This window comes from Moschus berezovskii, chromosome 16, assembly GCF_049115385.1.
Source record: "Moschus berezovskii isolate FMDL1 chromosome 16, NW_MosBer_1.0, whole genome shotgun sequence".
Lineage (NCBI taxonomy): Eukaryota > Metazoa > Chordata > Mammalia > Artiodactyla > Moschidae > Moschus > Moschus berezovskii.
The window spans coordinates 12,264,964-12,284,235 of NC_142475.1; the positions used below are offsets into that span (position 1 = coordinate 12,264,964).

Genomic DNA, 19,272 nt, shown 5'->3' on the forward strand with positions numbered 1-19,272 from the left:
AGAGGCTATCAAAAATTAGTTTTTATAATATTTTTCTTGGTTTGACTTAGAACTATGGGATGTTTTCAGTGTGAATGGAACATTTATACTGTACCTGCTATGAATAATGTGCTTGAAATAAAAAGATGAATAAAACATGATTCGGGGCCTTCCCTGGTGGTTCAGTGGTAAGGACCCCAAGCTTTCACTGCCGGGGGCATGGGTTCAATTTCTGGTTGGGGAACTAAGATTTTGCAATAGTGTGCAGTATAGTTAAAAAAAAGATTAATTTCCTTAAGTGGATTACCATTTTCTGGTCATAAAAAGAGATAAGAAGTATTAATAGGGTGCTGTTGGAACTGAGAAGGCCTGCTTAATTCAGTTTTTCAGGGATTCAAAGAGAACTTCAATTCTGAGATTTGGAAAATGAGGTATTAGTCAAATAAAGGGTAAAAAGGGAGGGTAGAGGGAAGAAACAGAGTTGGCAAAGTACATGATACATTCAAAGGGAGTAAAGTCAGAGGGAAAACAAAGCATGATATGTTTAATTTTGTAGGCACATAAAACGTGAGGTAGGGGTGGTTAAGAAATGAGACTGCAGGAATCAAGGAGGGCAAGGTCACTGAGGCCTTTGAGTGTTCTCCTGAACTTGGTGTTGTCCCACAGGCAGTCAGAACACATTGACATGTTTGTGCAGAGGTGGGAGAAAGTCAGCCTTACCTTTTCTCTCAGCCCACCCTTAACGTTCTATGAAGGATAGGCTTAAGGGTGATCGACCTGAACCAGGAAGGAGGATTGAACCTCCCTGAACCAGGTACAGGCCATGGAGGAGGATGCAGTGAGAGCGTACTGTGTGTCAGGTACTGTTTGAAGCATTTTATATGCTATTCAAAGCTTACAAAGACCCTGTTAGCTAAGTTTCATTATCTGTATTTTATAGACAAGGAAACGAAGGCTTAAAAAATGATTAAATAACTTGCCCAATATCATATAGCTTATAAGTGTAATAAAATCATGATTCACACCTACTTTGGAGTTCTTTTATCTCCAAAGCCCATTTAATTAATATTGATCTATACTGAAGTGAAAAAAAATACAAAATTTGGTGCCTCAAAAAGTATGGGTAAATGAAGAATAGGGAGAAATCATAGATGTTTCCTAGGTTTGGAGTTTGCATGACTAGATTGTGGGGTCACCAATCGCCATAGGACGGTACAAAGGACAGGTTTTGGCAGAAAGCTGATAAATTAGTCTTGTTGTATTTTGCCAACCTTTTTTCAGAGGAATTTTATATTCTTAGCGTAGTAGTATACTGTATTAAAGAACCCACCTGCCAGTGCAGGCTGTAGACACAGAAGATGCAAGTTCAACCCCTGGGTCAGGAAGATGCCCTGGAGAAGGAAATGGCAACCCACTCCAGTATTCTTGCCTGGAAAATTCCATGGACAGAGGAGCATGGTGGGCTACAGTCCATGGGTCTCAAAGAGTTGACCACAACTGAGCTTGCACACATACTGGTATGTATTGACACTTTCCTGTGTTAACTCGTTTTTTTGCTGTTGTTAGCTATTCACATAGCTATTTATTTATTTACAGTTCAGTGTTATTTGTAAGCTCTTCCTAAGTTAGATTCTGGGAAAATTCTCAGATACTAACTTGCTGTTTGAAATGTGATGAGCATTATGTTCTGCCTTAAATTTATATAGTAAATATGTATGTCTCACTTTGCCGCCAGCTTATTATATTTTAAATCCATTGTTTTTCTGGTAGTTGCTAAATTGTGTCTGACTCTTTGCAACCCATGGACTATAGCCCACTAGGCTCCTCTGTCCGTGGAACTCTTCAGGCAAGATTGCTGGAGTGGGTTGCCATTCCCTTCTCCAGGGGATCTTCCCTACCCAGGGATTGAACCCAGGTCTCCTGCACTAAAGCAGAGGCTTTACTGTCTGAGCCACCATTAGCCATCACCATCTTACTCTGTGAACTAGGTTCCATGCTGACTCCAATTTCTCTGAAATTGTTTTAACTGTGAGAATATTTTATTGGTCATAGAGTCATTGTCTAGTACCTCTAAAGTATATTCTGAAGTGTATTTATCCATAACCCTTTTTGCTTTAACATTTTAGGCTCTTATTTTGAGCATGGCTGTGCCCACTATAATAGGTCTCAGCTTATGGAAAGAGGTAAGAAAGTTAGATTTTTCATAAGGTTAAAATATATGTTGTTTATAAGGTAGTGATAAATTTTTATGTGTGTGTAGGATACTTTATTGGGGCAGTATTTTTAACAAAATAAAATGTGATATACTAAATAATACTTAATTTGCTACCAATAGGACCATGATAGAAGAGCGAAAACATTTTTAGAGTGCCATTTTCTATAGTCTGAATCAATTTTCTATAGTCTGATGCAATCTTCTATAGTCTAATATTGTTGGACTATTACAGTTGACTAAGGAAATAGCTGAATAAACAGTATTTACTAGTAAAGAGTTAAAAGCATTTTGGCAATCCCCAAATTTAAGTATTTACAATGTAATATAAATTCTTTACCTTATCATAATGTAACATGAAATTAATTGCCAGTAAACCTGTGAATTATTTGACTTAACCTGAAATTTATTTGCTAACTTATTTTTTCAGTGTGTATGTGCATGAAAGATGCAACTGGTGATTAATTGGTGATGCTAAAATTATGTATTGAGTATACGTAGTAAATTAACCAAACAGTAAATTGTTTGGACTGAGAAGAACGAACAGGAAACTGAAAGAAAGTAAAGTGATCCGTGTATTTTTTCTATGAGAACAGTGTTGTAATATTGTTTGCCACAAGTAGGCCTCTTTGTCTTTGGAAATACTTTGAAACAGCTTTAAACTTTCTAAATACTTACACACAGGTTTCGGGGATTTTGTTTTGTATTTTAGTTTTTTCCAAGATTAATGACAGAACTAATGGAACTACAAGAATTTTATGACCCAGATACGGTGGAACTTATGACCTGGATAAAGTAAGAACTGAATTGCCTGAGACTATTGTTAAGCTATTAATTAATCATTGCATGCTATTTAATGGATTCAGGGGGAATAATAAGGTAATCCTTTTCCCATGAAATTCAGGAATTTTACCCTGACTTTTAGGGACAGTTGTTAATTAGATATATAATTCTAATTTTCTAATTGAACTCATTTCCATCAAAAGTACAGTACTGATAAGTTGAAATATGAAACTCTAGCTATTAAGCATCTAGAAATGTGGAATAAAAGGGAACCAGTGTCCTTTTATTTAGATAGTTAAGAGATGCTTCTTTTAACCAGAGTTGGAGGTGAATGAACGGTGGGTTTCTAGTATTGATAACCAAGGTAAACAAGATTTTTAATTTTGATACTCACGCAGATTTTAATGTGACAGGAGATGTGCTATTGGACCTGTGCAAGTGGGGAATTGTAATTGAAACACCCTATTCCCTCCCCTAACATATTAATACATACAGAACTAAGGGACCCTCAAAGGGCCATGCTGTCAGTGAAAGGATGAACTCAAAATATCCAACAAGTGGTAGAAAAAGATGATGAGAAAGCATGTCTTCCTTGGCCTCAGCTCTTGGTCAAAAATAAAGTGTTTCCTCTGAATTTGTGGCAGTCCCTCTGAATTTACATGTCTGTAGCTTGAAATTACACTTGCTTAATCCAGGGAACCCTTTATCAAGAAATTAGCATAAAAAGTATTTCTGGGATGGTCTGGAGTGCCTAATATAATCCTCAACCCAGGCTACCCAGGATTTCACAAGTAAAGCTTCATGGAGATAAGTTCTAAAGTTACAAAACACATAAAGAAACGGTTCGGCACAGCAAGACATATTGCTGTCATTTATGATAAACAGTAGAACTAGACCTCTAGCAATTTCTGATAATAAAATTTGTTTGTGTCAGGTTTTGCTGCACAGTGGGCTCTCACAAAACTTAGTGACTTACAAACAATAAACATTTGTTATTTTGCACCACTTCTGTGATCAGCTGAGTGGAAGCAATGGGTAGGATCCTTCTGGTCTGGGCCAGCTCATGTGGAACTGGGTAGTCTGGCCTGGCCTCTCTCACATGTCTGTGGCTGGGTAGTGTCTGGATGACGAGAAGCAAGTGGCTAAGTCAATTCCATGCCCTCAGTAGACACTACTGCCCTCAGCAGACACTACACTTCTCGTCATCCAGCCCAGGTGAGACAGGGCTCATTCAGGGTGGTGATTGTAGAGCTCCCCAGAGCAGCATGAAAGGACGAGTCTCAATGTCAGCATGTTTTAAGTCTGCTCATGTTTTAAGTCTGCTCAGGTTGTGTTTGCTAATGTCCTATTGGCCAAAGGAAGTCACATGATGGAAACTAGAGTTTCCTCCAAGAGCATGACTATGGGGAAAGAATCATTGCAACCATTTTTTCATTCTACCCCATGAATAGAGACTGATAAATAATATGAAAAAATTTAAACACATAGATAAAGAAACTAATACTTGAAAAGGGAACAAAATACTATCAGAAAAGACCAGGATAAAAGGGAGAAAAAGATTAAAACTGTTTCTAGAAATGAAGAATTAATTTCATAGAATAGGTGAATAGAAGTGAAAATTGTTGTTGTTGTTCAGCTGCTAAATCGTGTCCAACTCTTTGCGAATCCATAAACTGCAGCACGCCAGGCTTCTCTGTCCATCACTATCTCCCTGAGTTTCCTCAAACTCATGTCCATTGAGTCAGTAATGCCATCCAACCATCTCATCCTCTGTCACACTCTTCTCTTGCCCTCAGTTTTCCCAGCATCAGGGTCTTTTCAGGCTCTTAGCTCGTGGCCAAAGTATTGGAGCTTCAGCATCAGTCCTTCCAGTGAATATTCAGGGTTGATTTCCTTTAGGATTGACAGTTTGATCTCCTTGCAGCCCAAGGGACTCTCAAGAGTCTTCTCCAGCAACACAGTTTGAAAATGAGAATAGGTCTTATGTAAGGTCTCATTATTATGACGACACCTCTTATATGTATAAAGATTATTATTTTAGATCATCCTTAACTACTGCCTGTTAATATTTTTTTGTAAATTGTATTTACCTTTTGGAACACTGACAGGATAGCCTTCTGTTGTTAACAAAAGAGGAAGTCATGTTTACATGTATGATTTACCACAATATTTTCAAAAACAGCAAAGGCCTAAACATTGGACCTTTTACCTCAAATGACTGGGCATTTATGTCACTGTGACATGATTTTTCTGTTTCACTTTTGTTTCCCCATTACCGGGTGCTCCTTGAGGACAGTGGCTGTGTCCTCTTTACTTTCAGACTTTGACACGGTAGGTGGATGCTGAATATTGAATACAGGGAGGGAATAAATAAGTCAGGACATTAGAGCAGCCCTTTGGGATCTGTCTTGTGAGGGAACTTTGAAATTATGATTCAGAGAAGAGAAGTCCTTCATGTGTTAACTGGAGACAGACACACGGGTAGAGGCAGGGAAGGAGCAGGAGGATAGGTGGAGCTGGGAGGAGCTGGGTTATGGTGGTTAGTATTTGCCAAAGATGAATTTGAGAATTCACAGCATCACCATTGAACTGTTACTGTCCAATTACCCTGCATTATCGCCACCTGACCTAGATGGCAGTAGGAGACGTTTTTATCCTCTCCCCAGCTCTGTCTTGAAAGCAGTGACCTTGTCCTCCCACCTCTCTTTTTAAAATATTTATCTTTAGCACTCTAAACAATTTCTGGCACATAATAACTGCTCTTTTTTTTTTAATGGATCCAAAAATGAAATTAAATTAGAACTGACATTAAAACTTAAGTGTATAATCCATTTTAAGTTCCTTGATATTTCAGAATTGATATAAATCGGTGAGCTAAATAGTATACTTACCTTTTCAGTGTGTGAATCTTTGTGGTTCTTTGCAGAAGGCAAGCTCCAGTTGCAGCTGTGTTTGCAGGAAGTCCACAATTAATGGGTGTGATTAAATTATGCACCGGATGGATGGTGACAAGCTTGCCTCTTTACAATGATGATGATCTTCTTAAGAGAAATGAAAATGTAAGGCATTTTATAGTCTACATTGGGATTTTTTTATATGACTTTTTAGTATAGTTTTATAATGATGTATATGTTCCTTGGGTTAGCTAGGAAAATCCAGACAATTTTAGAAGAGTTAATTAGTTTTAATTTTTTAAAAAGCTGTATAGTACATTTAACCAAGAGGGACCAACATTAGAATATGAAGTTCTTTTATGAAAAGTATTGATATGTTTCTAGGAGAAACATTTCATTTCCCACAAGGCTCCAAGAGACTAATGTGTAATAGTTTATGAAGGGAAGCATTCTCTTTGAGAATATCATTGTTCTCAAATTGTTGAAGGAAGGCTTTCAGTTACTATCTTATACACTTTGTATTTCTAAGCCAAAATTCTGTTATTGCTTATAAAGCACTGATTTAGTTTTCAGTATGGGCTGTTGTTAATAACTTAGTATATATAACATTTGTATGGTATCTAATTGCTTCTCTTTCAGAGCATTTATAATTTTGAATGTTTTGTTTGGATGTAAATGTAACTTCATATCTGAAGGTAATGACCAATTGAACCTGAGTTCTAAATATTCTGTTTTTCAGTTGGAGAGAATTTCACATAGTTTTTAAGTACACCCTATGCTAAGTAGGGTATACTTATATATATATATATATATATATATATATATATATATATATATATATATATAAATATAAACTGAACTGACTGATGCTAAGTAGGAAGTATAGCAGTATAGAAGTTAGACTGTAATACAGAGGTTCAGTTCAGTTCAGTCGCTCAGTCGTGTCCGACTCTCCGCGATCCCATGAATCACAGCACGCCAGGCCTCCCTGTCCATCACCAACTCCCAGAGTTCAGATACTCTAATTCTAGAGACTGGATTCTTAGAGCCTAATACAGAGGTTAGACTCTTAAGAATCCAGTCTCTAGAATTAGAGTATCTGGACTCAAATGATACCTCTGCCATGTACTAGCTTTGTGATCTTGAGCAAGTTTTTGAATCTGGAAATAATAGTTCTGACCCTCTACTTAGGAGAATTAAATAAGATAGCACATTCTGTCTGAAACAGTAAAATTTCAATGTTAACTATTATTATAATTATGTACTCTAATATTTTAAGTCTTTGTGTGCACACACCTTCACATACAATCACAGAAAGTACAGAGAGGAGTTCAAAAGCAGAAGCAAGTCAGTTCTGCCTACAAAAATCCAAGTCTTCATAAAGGACATTCCTTTGATCGCAGATTTGCAGGATGACATAGAAACTTATTTGAAAAAAAGAATACAGTAATTCCAGATTGAAAAAGTCACAAGAGCCATGAAATTTGTTTGGCCATGAAACCAGAAAATAAGAGGCCAAATTCTGAAGGACCTGGAAGGTCATACTTAAAATTTAGACTTACCCTCAAGGCATTTGCGAGTTTTCAGAGACCTTTTATAAACCTAGGAATGGGATGCTTAGGAATTATTAAGGTCATAGAACAGTTGAAGCAAGGGAGAGGTCAGAGGTGGGGAGGTCTCCCTGGGAGTGATTTATCTAAGAGATAACAGCCACCTCTGATTAATATTTGCTGCACTTGAAAAGGTAGTGCTGCTTAGAAGATATATCACAGCATATTCCTAAAGTTAGTGTATGTTAGTCACTCAGTCGTGTCTGACTCTTTGCAGCCCCATGGACAGGGGCCTGCCAGGCTCCTCTGTCCATGGAATTTTTCCAGGCAAGAATACTGGAGTGGGTTGTTATTTTGTAGTCCAGGGATCAAACCTGCGTCTCTTAGGTCTCCTGTATTGGCAGGCAGATTCTTTACCACTAGTGCCACCTGGGAAGCACTTTCCTAAACTTTATTTTTTGTGGATTTAAACCAACAGACCCTGATATGTCTTTGTTTTCTTTGTTGTTTTTTAATTGTTTTTCAACAATTTTGATTGGTTTTTGAATTCTAATATAGAATTTCAGAATGACATGTAATTAGGTCAGAGTTCGAATTACATTCTAGTTAAATTTAAACATTTTAGAGTTTTCAGTTTTATATGAATAGGAACCAACTTTTCCCCAAAATCTTCATCCTTCTCTGTGGTGTCTAGTACATAGCAAAGTACTGAATAAATTTGTTTTTAAATTCAAATTGAAGTCCATAAATGAGATCATATCATTTGAGTTAGACACCACAGTCTATAATTCATAACATGTGACTAATCTTTGTTTAATCTCCTAGGCCAGTGATTCTCAAACCTGGAATGATGGTGCCTCCAGAGGACATTTGGCAATGTCTGGAGACATTTTCTGTTGTTACAGCTGGAGGAGAGGTTCTACAGGCACCTAGAGGGTAGAGACCAGGGAACGCCTAAACATCCTTCAGTGTGCAGAACGGCCTCCATTAGGTCCCAACAAAGAATTATGTGGCCCAAAATGTTAATAGCACCAAGGCTGAGAAATCTCATGCTAGTCGAACAGTAATGTTATTGCCATTGCATCAAAGTCATTTTTTTTCACATGCCCCAGTAGTATGTTACAATTTCCCCAGACTCAAAAGTAAATAAAAATTGTATAAAATACACAAGTATTAAACTGGATAGGCTAGAACCATTCACATGAACTTACTTAGCAGGTGAAGTGAGTGAGAAGCTTCCTCTTGATGTAGTCACATTCTGTATCCCACAAAATGAGTACCTGTCATGTCGGTGGATATTGGACCCAAAGTTGCTGGATAGACAGCAGCCAAATCTGTCGTCAGCAGCTGCTGAGTATCCTGCAGATACACTGGGATCTTGTCCAGTCTAGATTACAAACCTCAGGATTTTCAGGACAGTCTGTGATACTTCTGACCTAACTTTTACGGCTTTTCCAAGTTTAGCATTTCAGGAAAACTGAGTGAAACGAATCGCCAGTCCAGGTTCAATGCATGATACAGGATGCTCGGGGCTGGTGTACTGGGATGAACCAGAGGGATGGGATGGGGAGGGAGGTGGGAGGGGGGTTCAAGATGGGGAACACATGTACACCTGGGGCAGATTCATGTCAATGTATGGGAAAACCAGTACAATGATGTAGAGTAATTAGCCTCCAATTAAAATAAATAAATTAAAAAAAAAGAAAAACTGAAAAAAATGTATTATCTACTGTAATAAGATGCAGAGCTTATTATCTAATAAGGTCAGCAAAATTATAATGAAAAACACCATGTAATCAAGGCATGGGTTTTAAGCATGCCTATTCTTTCAGTATTGTGACAAGGGTCAAATTGCTTTTAACCTCAATGACTTTATCTCATGTATAAAATGAGTATTAAATACTTTGATACATGGTAATAAAAAATATTAAAGGAACTATTACTATTCACTAATAAAAAGACCACCCAAATAAAAAATGGACAAAGGCCATTTGCAACAACGGGGTAAACATTGAGGGCATTATGCTAATAAGTGAAGTAAGTCAGATAGAAAAAGACAAATACTGTATGATATCACTTATTTATGGAATCTAAAAAAGCTGACCTTATAGAAACAGAGAAGAGTTGTGGTTGCCAGGGTTGAGAGACCTCGAGAAATGAGATATTGGTCAAAGAGTACAAACTTCTAGTTATAAGATGAATAAATTAGGGCTCTAATGTACAGCATGGTGATTGGAGTTAATAATACTGTATTGTAGATTTGAAAGTTGTTGGGAATAGATCTTAGATGTTTTCCCCACACATACAAAAAATGGTGATTATGTAATGTGATGCAAATATTAGCTAAAACTATGGTGATAAATTATTTTGCAGCATATGAGCTTATCAAATAAACATGTTGTATACCTTAAATTTATACCCAGTACTGTATGTCAATTATATCTTAATAGCATTGGAGGGAAATGGACAAAGGACTTGAATGTATATTTCTCTAAAGAAGATACGCAAGTAGCCAAGAGCAGATGAACATAAGCTTCCTGAGGACAGGAATCAGGTCTTAGTGAATATCTTTGTTTTCCACAGATAGTACTAAGAACATCGATGCTCAGTGTTTGATAAATAGAAGTTTTAAATGTCTTTTAAAGTTGTTGTTTTAATTATTTTCTTTCAGATCTATCAGATCTATTCAAAGCGATCTGCTGAGGACATTTATAAAATACTGACATCGTACAAGGCTAGTTACCTAATAGTAGAAGATGCTATCTGCAATGAAGTGGGAACCATGAGAGGCTGTAGGGTTAAAGATTTATTAGACATTGCAAATGGCCATGTAAGTAACCATTTGTAAAGTTCTAATTATTTTTTTGAGAAAAATGACTTTGTTTAAACTTGTAATAGTATCTTCAAACTTTACTTTTTGGAACTTAACTAAGAATATAATTAAAAATTATGTAACAGTGTGTGCGTGTGCTCAGTCATGACCGACTTTGCAACCCCGTGGACTGTAGCCCGCCAGGCTTCTCTGTCCATAGGATTTCCAGGCAAGAATACTGGAGTGGGTTGCCATTTCCTTCTCTAGAGATGTAACAGTGAGGGAATTTATTAAAAGTAGTTTGACGTGTTTTTGCAATGTACAAAGGAAAAGTTGGACAGTTTTGCAAAACAACTATAGTTTTATCAATACCTGGGCTCATTAGTTGCCTGCACTTGCACATGTTCTACATCTATGAACAAAAGATAATCTGTTTGGAATTATGATTTTATTTTAACATTTTACTATAAAGAGCAGCTGTTTGTTATATTCTTATGTTGAAAATTTTCTTATATTTTGATTCATATCTAGAAAAATTGTGTATTAAATTAACATAGTCTTGTACATTGAGCCCCTATTACCCACAAAATAAGTGTATTCAGAACTACTTTAGTTGTTAGGATTTAACTGTATTTTCAGTTTTCATTGATTTTGCTATTTTACCAAGCTGTGTTAATTCTCAGCCTGCAGTGTATATACTATATACCTGGCAACTAAGACTGACAGGGGAGTTTGTTAATATTTAGTAATTACTGTTTGTATATCTGGTAATTAGGCACTAGAAAGGGTACCTTTACTCCTGGGAAAGTTGGGGGTGGAAGATCTTAAAGTTTAGTAGGTCATTCTTGTTTAGATTGCATATTCTATTCAGACTGCAGCCAAGACTTCTCTGTCTCTTCCTAATTAAATAGCTTTGTCATAATCATCCCAGACCAGTTTGGAGGTGAGAAATTAGTTTGTTGCTTTGGGGGTTTTTTTGGCCATTTTGCGAGGCATGTGGGATCTTAGTTCCCCACATACCATGGAACTCATAAAAACCTCATGACCTCTTAATCATACAAACTTATTATGTTTTCTGCTGCATGTATTTTGAATTTTCTCTCTTGATACTTGATGTCTGTGACCTTTGGCTTAATTGGTGACAAAATGGAATTTTATTAAACATCAGGTATTTGTTGATAAAAGTAGGAGATGGCAACCCACTCCAGTATCCTTGCCTGAAAAATCCCATGGACAGAGGAGCCTGGCAGGCAACAGTCCATGGGGTCGCAAAGAGTCAGACAAGACTGAGCACGCACGCATTTAGTAATTACTGCTGTATTGCTGTCTCCTGTCTAGAGTTTATTCTGCTCTTGGACACCCTCTTGCTCCATTTTGAAGGTCAGGTTACTTCTTTCATGTAATTCCAGGTATAGGCTTAAAGCTAATCTCTTCTTTTATTGTTAAAACTGATTCTCTGACATTTCTCCAAGGCATTAGAGTAATATTTAGTGTTTTTATTGTAGAAAACTCTTTGAGTTAGCTAAGCTATCTTAGTGAGCCTCATTAAAGTGAAAATGTAAAAGATTTACTGATTAGTCACAGAAACTTACTGTTGTGAGTCAGTCCTGCACAAGGAGAAGAATATGATCATACATTAAGAATATATGTCCATTTCTCAGCTTCTGTAGGCTCCACGATAAGATTCTTCAGATGAGTGATAATAGACTATGGAGACGTAGCCTTCTAAATCTTAGGATTAAATCTTTTAAAAATTGGAAAACACTTTATGTCGGTTTCTCAATCTCAGTGGGAAGCTCAAGAATTTAGTGACCATGGTAACTCTTATGAAGAGGCTTTTATTTGCTGAACAATATGAGATGTTTGCTAACCAATGTGAAATACGCCATATTTAACAAAAATATATATATTTATATAAATATAGTCACTTGTACCTTGATTGCATTTCTCCTATAACCTTTTTAACATTATGTTTCATATCATTTGATAGGTAGTTTGTGAAGAAGGTGACAAGTTAACCTACTCAAAACATGGACGATTTTGTCATGAGGTCAAAATTAACTATTCTCCCTATGTGAATTATTTCACTAGAGTATACTGGAACAGATCCTACTTTGTATATAAAATCAACACTGTGATATCCTTTCAGTCTTGAAAAATAACAGAGCCTTCATTTCAAAGACTTATATACCACCTGAAGTAAAATACAATTTTCTTCTACCTGTGTGGTGTCTTTTGGAAATCAGAGTGTGGACATTGAAATGTTGCTGCTGATTTTCCCTCCTGCTGTTAACTGGATCTAGAGTTCTGTGGGGGAAAGAAGATCAAACATTACTGTCCTTCAGTAAAATGTCAAATCTGCCACTCTGCAGTATTCCAGCCAGGTGTTTTCTTTATTGCTATGATTTTACCTTCCAAACTGTTGTAAAATTTTCCTCATAAATCTTCTTTCCATCATAACATTAGTATTGAATTTGAATATGTTGAAGGTCAGAGCATGTCTCAGACATAACATTTAACAAATACTTAATGTGATATAATTACAGAATAGAAGGAAAGAATTATCCTTACCCTCAAGGCAGTTTCTGAAGGTATTTCATGATGTATAATAGAGCTGAAATAAAAAACTAATTTAAATGTTCACTGAGAATTTGGGGCATTTAAATTAAAATGGAAATTATATAGAGGAAATTTATTTTTAAGGATATACATTAAGATATATCCAGATTTTCCATGATATAGCTCTCATCATCTGCTGCTTATTTGTGAGCACTTTCTTAATAATATATAGTGCTTGATATTACATTTCACTACTTTATGACTATTAAGTGGTTAGTTTTTTAACTTACGCCCATAAATTTGATACCAACTTAATCATGATAAAACAGTTAACTCTTGTTACAACGTATTTTTTTAAAACATACATTTAAAAGAATGTTGCTTTAAGTTAAAAAATAAGAAAAAAAATAAAAGAACGTTCAAGGTTTTTAAAAATATGGATATGGAGTATATAATCTATTCACGTGTTTTCTATTGAAGTATGAAGTAAAAACTTAAATCTTTATCAGAATGAGAGTATGTCCACTAAAGTGAGCAGCAATTTCTGGAGATATAGCATTTGTGATAAAACACAAGTGCTGTTCCATGTGAAATGGTGATACGGTTTTCAACGTTAAGAACAAAATGACAATTACCATAAAATTCACAGCACAGTTCCACAGTCTGTGTTCCTTTTCATACTTTTAATTATATTTAAAAGAAATTCTAAAATGATTAATTTGGCCTTATAAAGAGTTTCAGTATGGGTGTATCACTTTAATAAGATGGGATGGAGGTTTAGTTTTATCTTATACACCTGTTAAGTAAACAGATTTAAAATTTTTTCACTGGTTAGAGTGCTGCAAAAATTGCAGTTTCATCACTCTAAATTCCTATATTAGAAAGGAGCATCTTCCCATTATGTTCTGTGATATATCTTTTAAAAGTACAAGAGCTCATGCATTCTTAGACTAAGATGTTTTGTTCTTTTGGAGCTTAAGAATTGTTTGATGACTGTATCATATGTCTGGTTCATTAGTTTTATTGGTTCTCATGTCATGCTTTTATGTAATGTTTAGCAATTATATTAAGATAGCTACAGGCAGGCTATTTCAGCTTCTCTGTACATCTTAATAGTGAGTCACTAGTATTTAGCTTCAAGCCTTATAAAAATATTACCGTAGTTACCTAAGTATGCAGTGTACAGAAGTACATGGTAGTACTTATGATTAGATGCAGCATGTAAAACAATGTAATTGAAAAGGTGGCTTGCATATTTTGAAAGGGAAATAGAACAACCTACTTTCTATGTAGCATGAAATATTTAATTGAATTTTTACTGATTTATGATCAAATATGCTGAATTTTGATTGTTGTGTGTTTTTTGTTTTTGACATATTAGTAAGTTGCTTTTGCTTCTATCAACTTATTTCTTAAATAAAATAGGTTTGGAGCAGCTTTTAATTGAATTTTTTAAATAATGAATTTTTCATTTAGCATCAGTTGAAAAGAAAAATGTGAGCTTTATTATAGAAATAATAATACTGGGTATGGAAGATAAGCTTATTTGCTTCTATTTTAGCTCTAGTTAGAACAGTAGTGCTAGAAAACTTGAGCATTTAATTAATTTCCTTACTTATTTGTAGAGTAACAAATGATTAAGAATTCTACAAGTAATTCTATTTGGGTTAGGTTTGACAGTAGAGATCTACTGTGAAAGGGGCAAAGTTTATGGGCTTGGGGTGGAAGGAATTTCTTAAAGAAATATAAAACATACTTTGCCCTTGATGTTGCAACACCATGGAAATAAGTGCCTTAACCTCCTTATTTCAAAGTTTACCTTTTATTATTAAAAAATTTTCCATTTCTTTCATTTTCATAAGAAAATTTTGGTAACTTTTCCCTCATCATTAAGCACAGAGAAAGAATCCTCAGTATGCTATTTTCACTATTAGCTTTAATTTATTAGTAACCAAATCTTTGTTAAAGGTAGTGATGGGATTTCTAGCCTGCTAAATTAATTTATAGCTTCCCAAATGCCAAACAATCCAACAGATAAAACTTACTTGATAAGATGTATGATATTGACCGTGCTGGTTTATATGTTTTCTGACTTTGGCATCTGTGTTAGACTGGTAGAGTTTCACAACCTAGGGAGTATGCATTGCACTTATAAATTTTTTTCTTCGTTACTTTCTGAGTATATAGACAGCATTTTTTTTGGGACATTAACTCAAATTGCTAAAAGCCTAATATGACACGCTTCCATACAGTCTCGATTGACTAAAGGAAAAGTAGAAATGGAGGTCAAAGTCTGTTACAAGTTGGGGCTGAAAAATATGCTTTAAAAGATAGGCTATTAATTTATTGAACACCGAATAGCCATCTTATTAAACTTTGTTGTTTTGGGGAAATCAGTTGCTTTTTGCCTTTTTTCTATTTTTGAGCTGTTAAAACATTTTGATGCCTTTTGGGGGTAAAAGTAGTGTCTCTCTTTATAAAATTATTGGGTTTTTAAAATTGTAGGGAAATCAGTTTTATTTGTAAATTTACTTTAAGTGCATGAATATTTAAAGGACATTTAAATAAATTCTTCTGTGCATTTAAGAACCTATTGTAAAGCAAAATGACTACTGCATCTCAATCTATTTTCTCATTTGTCCCAGTTTTTAAAATATACTTTCTCTATTATTACTGTTTGCTGATAGTTTTAAATCCTAATATATATTAAAATTAGAGCCCTGAAAAGTAGCAGTTGAAATCAAGCAATTTCTTATTGAAGTAGTAGCTCATTATTTAGTTTTTGAATGTATAAAATTAATAATTTAAATAAAATTAGATGTGAAAATTGCAAAGGAATATATTTGATTCAACTATTTTCCATCCATTAAGATTTCTAAACAATATATTTGTTTACCATAATTTATAAAAAAGGACATTTTAGAATCAGATTTGCTGAATTTAGCATAAAGGACTTTCTGAGTCATTTCTGTTTTGTAAGTCTCTTAGAATTTGCACATTCTAATTTTGGCAAATATAATCTCATGTGCAGTTTTATAAGAGATACATTGAACATCTGACCACTATCTTTAGTAGAATAATAGTATCAAAAAGAAACATGCATTCCATACTTCTAATGTACGATATCTCATAAATAACCCTTTCGTATTTTAAATTAATAGCTTTGTACAGCTATTTAAGAAAGATGAATACAACTGAATTTTTTTCTTTTTTTAATTTATTTACTTTTAATTGGAGGATAATTGCTTTAGAATGCTGTGTTGGTTTCTGCTGTACAGCATCATGAATCAACCATAGGTACACATATATCCCTCCTTCTTAAACTGCCCTCCCACCTTCCACCCTGTTCCACCCCTCTAGGCTGTCACAGAGCATTGGGTTGAGCTCCCTGCATCATACAGCAAATTCCCACTGGCTGTCTGATTTGGTGGCTCAACTGGTAGTAAAGAATCCACATGCAGTGCACGAGACCTGGGCTGGGAAAATCCCCTGGAGAAGGGACTAGCTACCCACTCCAGTATTCTGGCCTGGAGAATTCTACGGACTGTATAGTCCATGGTGTGGCCAAAAGTCGGACATTACTGAGCAGCTTTCACTTTCACTTTTCATCTGTTTTACATGTGGTAATGTATATGTTTCAATGCTTCTGTCAGTTTGTTCCACCCTCTCCTTCCCGTGCTGTGTCCACGCATCTGTCCTCTATGTCTGCCCCTCCATTGCTGCACTACAAATAGGGTCATCAGTTCCATCTTTCTAGATCCCCTATATATACATTCATGTGCTATATTTGTTTTTCTCTTTCTCACTTATACTTTACTCTGTATAACAGGCTCTAGGTTCATCCACCTCTCTAGAACGAACTCAATTTTGTTCCTTCTTATGGCTGAGTAATATTCCATTATATATATATGTATGTATCCCAACTTCCGGAGAAGGCAGTGGCAACCCACTCCAGTACTCTTGCCTGGAAAATCCCATGGGTGGAGGAGCCTGGTAGGCTGTAGTCCATGGGGTCGCGAAGAGTCGGACACGACTGAGCGACTTCACTTTCACTTTTCACTTTCATGCATTGGAGAAGGAAATGGCAGCCCACTCCAGTGTTCTTGCCTGGAGAATCCCAGAGACGGCGGAGCCTGGTGGGCTACCATCTATGGGGTCGCACAGAGTCGGACACGACTGAAGTGACTTAGCAGCAGCAGCAGCAGCATCCCAACTTCTTTACCCATTCATCCCTCAGTGAACATCTAGGTTGCTTCCATGTCCCAGCTAATGTATCTCGTGCTGCAGTGAAACTTAGGGTACATGTGTCTTTTAGAATTGTGGTTTTCTCAGGGTAGATGCCCAGTAGTGGGATTTCTGAGTCATTTCTGGTCATTCCTAGTTTTTAAAGAAATCTCCATACTGTTTTGTGTAGCCACTGTTCTCCATAGTGGCTGTATCAATTTACATTCCTGCCAGTAGACAAGAGTTCCCTTTTCTCCACATCCTCCTCAGCATTTATTGTTTGTGGATTTTTTGATGATGGCCATTCTGACCAGTCTGAGGTAATACCTCATTGTCATTTTGATTTGCATTTCTCTAATAATTAGCATTGTTGAGCATTTTTTTCATGTGTTTATTAGGCATCTAATACAATTGATTTTATGCATGTTGACTTTTGAATGGTGTCTACAACAATGTATATTTAGATTGTGTTCTTCCTGTAACTAAGGATACATCTTCACAAAAGAATAAAAGTTAATTTCAGTAAACAAATCCTCTAAGAAAGTTGGGTTATAAACTAGTTTATAATATTAAATGTACTTTTATCAAGAATGAAATTACTTATTTCATGCTTAATTATACTCCTTGTTTTGTTTCTATAATAAAATTCTTAGAATTTTAAGTTGTCTTTTATTTATACGTGAATCTTTTTTGGTTACAGCTTTATTGAGACATAATTTATATACCATAGAGTTTACCATTTAAAGTGTACCATTGAACAGTTTTTAGTATAATCACAGAGTTGTGCAACTGTCATCACAATCAATTTTAGAATATTTTCATCTCCCCAAAAAGAAACCTCACACCTTCTGTCTGCCACCCCCAACCACTTCATCATCAGGTAACTTCTACTAATTTACTTTCTGTCTCTGGACAGAATGTTCTACTTTAACATTTCACATAAATGGAATCATATAATATGTGGTCTTTTGTGACTGACTTCTTTGGTTTAACAGTATTTTCAAAGTTCATTCATTTTGTTGCATGTATCCTTTTTCATTGCCAAATAATATTCCATTGTATGGTTATACATTTATCCATTTTGTGCATCCATCCATTGATGGACATTTGGATTGTTTCCACTTTGGCTGTTATGAATTATGCTCTGTGACTATTCATATACAAGTTTTTAGGTGGACATATGTTTTCAGTTTTTTGGATATATGTCTAGGATTTCTTAGTCATATGATAACTGTGGTAACTGAGGAACTGCCAGACTTATTATCAAAGTGGCTGTGTTATTTTACAGTTCTGACAACGTATAGGGTTTCCAATTTCTCTGCATCCTTGCCATCACTTGCTGTTATCTTTCTTCTTGATTATAGGCATTCTAGTAAGGTGTGAAGTAGGGCCTATCTTCTATTTTTAATCTGCATATTCATCATATCTAATCATTTTGAACATCTTTTCTTGTGTTTGTCATTTGAATATCTTCTTTGGAGTAATGTTTATTTAGAAATTACCCATTTTTAAATTGGGTTGTCTTTTTATGATTGAATTGTAAAAGTGTTTATAATTCTAGATTATAAGTCCCTTAACAGATACGTAATTTGGAAATACAGTTGTCCCTTGGTATCCATGAGGGTTTTGTGCAGGACCTCACCCTCTCTCCTCATTACCCATGTGTATCTGAATCTGTGGACAGATCCAGGAGACCCATAGAAGGTTTCCTGATCCTCAGGTTCTGCATCTGTGGATTCAGCTAACTGCAGAACATAAACATAGTACTATATTTATTGAAAATAAAATCTGTGTATAAATGGACCTGCATAAATCAAACTCATGTTTTCAAGGGTCGACTGTCTAGTTGTTCCTTGATATCCACTGGGGAATTGGTTCCAGGAACTGTGCAGATACCCAAATACACAGATGCTCAAGTAAGTCCCTTGTATAAAATAGCATAAAACAGTCAGCCTTGTGTATCTGTGGATCTAGCATCTGCATACTCACATCAGTCATGGCTCGGTTGAATCCAGGGATGAGGAGCCTGTGGATATGGAGGGCCAATTGTATTTCCTTCCAATCAGTGGGTTCATTTCACTACACTGATAGTGCACAAATGCTTTTCATTTTGACTGCATTACGTTCACACTTGTTATTGATCATAGCATTTTTACTTTGATGTGTTTGAAGTAGATCTCCTTGCATGTATCTTATTTGGAATTTGTCGAGCTTCTTGGTTATATACTTCAAGAGTTTTGTTTTTTAAATCAAAGTTGT

The 19,272-nt window shown here is 35.6% G+C and overlaps 1 protein-coding gene across 2 annotated transcripts in view; it reads left to right on the plus strand.

Moving 5' to 3' along the window:
• Positions 1 to 17,674, plus strand: part of DPY19L4 (dpy-19 like 4) — a 61,745-nt gene extending 44,071 nt beyond the window's left edge. For both annotated transcript variants that reach the window (XM_055431721.2, XM_055431720.2), the window contains exons 15-19: positions 2,106 to 2,162; positions 2,904 to 2,986; positions 5,901 to 6,033; positions 10,090 to 10,248; positions 12,221 to 17,674. In XM_055431721.2, coding sequence (XP_055287696.1) covers positions 2,106 to 2,162; positions 2,904 to 2,986; positions 5,901 to 6,033; positions 10,090 to 10,248; positions 12,221 to 12,385 — 597 coding nt within the window. In that variant the 3' untranslated portion in view covers positions 12,386 to 17,674. The remainder of the gene's footprint in view (positions 1 to 2,105; positions 2,163 to 2,903; positions 2,987 to 5,900; positions 6,034 to 10,089; positions 10,249 to 12,220) is intronic.
• The last annotated feature ends 1,598 nt before the right edge of the window (positions 17,675 to 19,272 follow it).